Source organism: Chaetomium globosum, genomic scaffold (assembly GCF_000143365.1).
Source record: "Chaetomium globosum CBS 148.51 scaffold_2 genomic scaffold, whole genome shotgun sequence".
In the NCBI taxonomy this organism is placed as follows: Eukaryota; Fungi; Ascomycota; class Sordariomycetes; order Sordariales; family Chaetomiaceae; genus Chaetomium; species Chaetomium globosum.
The window spans coordinates 563,788-569,787 of NT_165977.1; the positions used below are offsets into that span (position 1 = coordinate 563,788).

Sequence of the window (6,000 nt, forward strand, 5' to 3'; positions counted from 1 at the left end):
AAACAAACAGTTTTGGCAGATGTGTTGGGAATATTACTGTGCCCCTTCTTTCCCTGAGGTCAATGTGCTTCAAATACCACATACTCTCGGTCAAGCTCCCGTCTCAACTCTTCGACTTTGAACCCGACATCTCATGTTTCGGACACTTAGATTAGCCTCGCGTGGCATTTCGGTTCTCAACATGGCATCCACCACGAAGCCCAAGAAACAGAAGGCACCAAAGAGAAAGAACCCCCCCGCTACGACTGCGACCTTCCCATCTCTCCACGAAGACATCAAAAACGTCCTCGCGAGTGAGGATGTCATCCTCGATCCCAAACCGTGGTTCAACCTCACTGGGGGTGACGCTGAAGCCACCAAAGAGCACGACACAAACATCATGGGCCGGTTCGAATGTCGCAACAACCAGTGTTCGCAGCGCGGCTGGGGCAGCAAGAAGATTGCCATTCATATTCGCGGGTTTCCGGGCAATGGCTACAACGCTGTTGTGTACAAACAACGTTGCAGAACCTGCGAGAGGCTGGGCATCCTGCGACTTGACGAGAATTCGTACGTGGAGAGGATCGTGTTCCGACTGAAAAGGTGGGCTGGATTACCTGTCGACGAGGTGGAATACGAGAAAAGGCCTACACCACCCCATGATAGGGATCGTTGCGAGGGTTGCAAAGCAGGCCACTGTAAGGCTGGACTTGAGGGAGATTGGGATAGCACCTGATGGCGGCTCCATATGGCAGGATTGGGCAGTTTGAGCAATGGGTAAAATCGCGATGCGCGACAAAGCTTGAAGGAATGTTCTGGTAGTAGCAGCGAGCCCAATTTGATCGCTACTTGCTACCTATGCTTTCAACACCGGGCTCTGTTTGTGCTCTAAGTTTATGTATGGATTGCCGCCAACCCAAAGGGCTGGGGTGTAATTATAATGTGTCAGAACAAGCCCACGGCGGCTTGCGCCTAGGACCTGGGTTACGTGACCCGGGGGCCAACCAAATTACTGGTCGCCAGAAAATTAGACCAGTTGAACAAGTTGAAGAAGAACAACGAACAACAAGCACTGCAATTGACAGCCATCAACACCCTCTACTCCGTTCCTTTTGACCCAAGCCTTCAGTGATCTGCTCAATGCCTTGAAATACCGCTGGTTCCAACATAATGTACCCAATCTTGGTTAACTGGATTCCGGCTATGGTCATACGAGAAAGTGTCACACAAGTAGGAGTAATACTCGGCCCCTGTCGAGATTTCGGGGTAACACGAAAGGGTAAGATATGTGTTTTCTTGTTGACGATTCGCGCAAGAGATTCACCGGGCTTACCATATCACAACGGTTTCAAAGCCGTATGTACATGTACCCATCATACGTTTTCACATGTCAACCAAAATTGCACCCTCCTACTTCGTAAGCAAGAGAGATGTTCGCCGACGGTGGTGGGCACCCCCCGCACTCCCGGAGCCCCGGATGCTACCACGCAGAGGCAGCAGAGGCACGGGGGATATTGCTACACCCAGCCAGTCCTCAAGCACCCCCACCCTTCCTTCTCACTGCAACTCACCTCCCCCCCGAACCAACATCTCAATCCGCAGACAACACACGAGACGTGACACCACACTCACCCCAAGCTTCCCACTCCAACCACAACCAACACGACACAAAACATACCCACAGTCCCAACACCACAACACCATCCCAACACCACCCCCTCACCATGACCACCCCAACCGTCTTCATCACCGGCGCCACCGGTAGCCAAGGCTCCGCCCTCGCGCACCACCTGCGCCGCCTCAACTGGGCCGTGCACAGCACCGCACGCAACCTTTCCTCACCCGCGGCCCAAGCCCTCACCGCCATCGGGGTCCAACTCACCCCCGGCTCCTGGGACGACGAGGCCGCCCTCGCGTCCGCCATGGCTGGCTGTTCCAAGATGTTTCTGTGTCTACTGCCGGATTTTGGGGATCCGACCCGTGAGTTGCGCCAGGCGGGCGTGATGGTGCGCGTTGCGAGGGAGGCGGGGGTGAAGCAGGTGGTGGCGTCGACTTCGTTGGGGGTGTTTACGCTGGAGGAGGAGGGGGTTGGTGGGGGAGGTGACGGTGAGGGCAGAGGGGGAGTGGTGGCGGGGTCGGTGATGGCGGGCCATTTGGCGAATAAGAAAGGGATTGAGGAGGTGGTGAGAGGGGGCGGGTTTGAGAGGTGGGCGTTTTTGAGGCCGGCGTTTTTTATGGCGAATTTCTTGGAGCCCAAGGTGGCGAGGTATCCGGAGCCGAGGGAGAAGGGGACGTGGACGACGGCGATGACGCCCGAGGCGCCGCTGGCGTTAATCGATCATGTGGATATTGCGGCGTTTGCGGCAGCGGTGTTTCAACAGCCGGACAGGTTCCATGACCGGGCGTTTGGGCTGGCGAGTGAGTTGTTGACGGTGCAGGAGACGTTGGATGCGTTGGGGGAGGCGGCGGGGAGGTCGCTGAAGGCGGTGTTTATGACGGATGAGGAGATTGCCGAGAAGCAGAGGACGTCGAATGTGTTCACGAACTCACAGGTGTCGCTGCGGTATGCTGCCAAGTATATTGATATGGAGGAGGTTGCGTCGGTGATCCGGCCTACTTCGTTTAAGGATTTCTTGGAAAGGGAGAAAGAGGGTGTCAAGAAGACGTACGTGTGATGGGTTCTACGTTTAGCCTCGTCATGATATCTCCTAGTAGTTACCGAACTTTTGTTGCTGATGCCACGAGATGCCTTTGCTTGATTCATGTATACCCCAAAGTATTACTCATGTTGTTCATAACCTGAAGCTCACGCTGCTTGTGTTTCTCCTTTACTGCCGAATAAGCCCATGCATGTTGTGGCGCAGGCACCTACCTCAGTTACCGAAGTGAATAGGGGCCGTGGTCGCATAATTTGAGCGACCTTCGAATCATGATCCATGGTCCAGTCAGAATCAGCTGCCTTGACTCACGATCAACATCCAGACTTGGCTAGGCCCAAAGCAATAAGAATTAAGGTTCCCTAGCGTGTAGGTAAGGTACACACATGGATGGCTTCCCGTCGATCCCGGCCCGGGTTGGCGGGGCGCAACGGTGCAAGTGCCGGTGCGGGTGCTCCCCGAACACCATCAAGAGATAGTACCTCGATCTTGACAGCAGGATAACGCGGGGAAACGCACAATCGCCCTCCGGTGCCCAGTCTTTCCACGGGCTTTCGGGTCCCGCCTCCTAGTTGCAACTCCTGCTCGACCAATGGACGATATCCAATTCAGCCTGTTTGACACACTCGATCTCGATGCCCAGAATGCCCACAACCGCTGCTTTGACAGTTGTTCCGGAGAGCTGGACGGAAGTAACGTGCATAATTAGGGTACGTTTGGCTATGCCGGAAAAGGTGTAGATCGACGAGGTGTGCTCGTTTTCGAGCCCGTGCTATATTTGCTTGACCACGCAAACCTCCATTAGGCGGCGGGCAGGTAACAAGGGAGGCCGAAACCTAACTGTCAAAGCAACCCGTGGTTACATTTAGCACTATAGTTACCGGAGGCAGCGCAAAATAACCTCGAGCTCGGACAGTCTCGGACTTGAAAGTTCCTGAGGAAGAAGGCAGGGACTCAGCGTTGGTTCCCAGGTTGTAAAGAGCTCATAACTCCAGCTTCAACCAGCTTCAAGACTTCTCAGCCTTCTAAACTCTCCTTGTTTCGTAGTAATAACTTTGAATCACATTGACTTTGCAAAACCCGAAGCTCTCAAGTCTCAAAATGCGGCTTTCACATCTTGTTGCTGGGGCGATCCCCCTTGTGGGTGTCCTGGGTCACGGGGGTGTTTACAATTACACCATCGGAGACGTTTCATACGCCGGGTGGGTTATTCACACGCCCCATTTTCTGGCTCAACTAACAGCAGCCAACCCAGTTCCTACCCATGGCTACTCGAGGATCAGCAGGCGAAGGGCATCCAGCGCCGCTGGTGGCCGGACCCGATCCAGTCTGTGGACCACCCCCAGCTCTCTTGCAACCGCGGAAACCCACTGGAGAAGAATCTTCCCACAATGCACGCCGTTATTCAGGCCGGCACAAACATCACGGCGTACTACATCCCGCCGAAATGCCCGCCCGGGTACAACCAACCCACGGAGGTCCTGGCCCCCGAGTTCCAGGACCCCAGCCCGCCCATGCGGTGTGCCGGACCGGAGTACTCGTGGGTGCACTCCACGGGCCCACTCCTTGTCTACATGGCAGCTTGCAACGGGCCGTGCGACCAGTTCAACCCAGAGGGTAAGAAGGTTTGGTTCAAGGTCTATGAGTCTGGCCTGAAGAACGGCGGCAAGGTGAACGAATGGGGCCAGAAGATCGACGTTGCTTCCGGCGAGGGCTGGGACCAGATCCGCTTTGCCAACAACGGATGGAGCATCACGATCCCCAAGAACCTGAAGCCGGGCAACTACCTCATCCGGCACGAGATCATCATGATTGAGCTGATGCCCCCTCAGTTCTACCCCGAGTGCGCCAATCTCGAGGTGACTGGTGATGGAACCGAGCTTCCCGGTGAAGAGTATCTAGTATCTTTCCCCGGGGCTTACTCTCTGGAAGGTAAGTAACCCTTGATCTTGCAGTAAATGGAACAGGAATGAAGCTGATACATGTCTCTAGACCCCGGGCTCGCGCTCAGCGGTGATTTGTACTCCCAAAAGGGACATTCCACTTATGTAAGTGTAGGAGCCCTCGTGAAGCATGCTCAGATACTGAAACCAAAACCAGAACTACACCATTCCGGGGCCGGCCGTCTGGACTGGTGAGAAGTAAGCACCGAAGGTGCCAGGCATTTGTGGGACGTACCCCTGAGGAGGAACACGGTAACACAAGTGAAGGGCGCCGGAGGGGGGAGGGGGTGGACCGGGAAGAAAGCCGAGGCAACGCTAGCAACAAAGCCTGTTGGTTTGCTTGACAGAATCTAGGGCACCGGAAATTTGAGCGTTGAGTGATTTGCATTTCCACGTGTCTCGTGTGTATTTTGGTCTTCTGTCTTGCAGCGCCAATAGTGGGAGCTTTGTCAGCCACTGTACATGCCGCAAAAGCGGTTGTGGTGGGTGGGGGAAAATAAGGGGCTGTTCGGCAACATTCGGGCCTGGGATTTGGGACCAAGTCAGCCTTAATGCTCCGTGAAATACCGCGTCAAACCAACACCACTTGTGTTCGTTCATCTGCTGCGCCGCCAACCCCGCGGGGCATCCAGGGTATTTCGTACAGATGTCCCTCTCTCCGAAGACTTACTTACATAATCCCCCCGATTTGACCGAGGACCACCAAGATTCCAGCATCTGGGGAACCTGAACCTGCCAACAGACCACAGTTGCAGCTGCTCGGCAGGTGTGATCGATGACCCACGCTCAGCATGCGGGGAACTCGGCCTCTCATTATAAAGCCCGCGTATTTGCGTCTTGTCCACCACAGTTTTCCATCAAGACAGGCCATTCCATTCTCAGTCTCAGCTCAAGCAGCAGCACGGAAGCCATCCTCCCCATCCAGAACAACACCACCAACAACAGCGCCAAAAACAACACCACCACAACCCCAACCCCGCAACTTCCACCACACCACGCCCAACACCCAACAACAACAACAACAACCACCACCCCAACAACAACCACCCCAGCCCCCCAAACCCAAAATGGCCACCGCTCCCCTTACTACCAAGGCGTTTGCTGACCCCCCAGCGTTTAGGTGCTAGACGCCGCTTGCTGCTCAGTACAATACGGACGGCGTTTCCTGGCATGGTTGATGACACCGTCTTTCTAGAGTTAATTCATATGTGGGGACTTCTTTCTCGGCCCATTTAAGCGCTGGTCATCCCTGCACCCAGCTTGTAACCAAGTACCAAGAATTGCATGAGCACCTTACAGCCCGCTCGTTTTTCTGGACCTAGCGAACGGCAAAGTGCAATACCTGCACTTCGCTAGGGGGCTGTAGTCGTGATCATGCTTGCTGGAGCTCTGGAGGGCACCGATTAACATGGACCCAACAA

General features: G+C 54.9%; 1 protein-coding gene across 1 annotated transcript; it reads left to right on the top strand.

Annotated features, from left to right (window-relative positions):
- Positions 1–181: 181 nt before the first annotated feature.
- On the top strand, positions 182–4,781 carry CHGG_02304 (uncharacterized protein; the record flags this gene model as incomplete). Its single annotated transcript, XM_001228819.1, has 5 exons — positions 182–549; positions 1,664–2,644; positions 3,883–4,568; positions 4,629–4,684; positions 4,737–4,781. The coding sequence occupies 5 exons, from the start codon at positions 182–184 to the stop codon at positions 4,779–4,781; spliced, it is 2,136 nt and encodes a 711-aa protein (XP_001228820.1).
- Between the last annotated feature and the right edge of the window lie 1,219 nt (positions 4,782–6,000).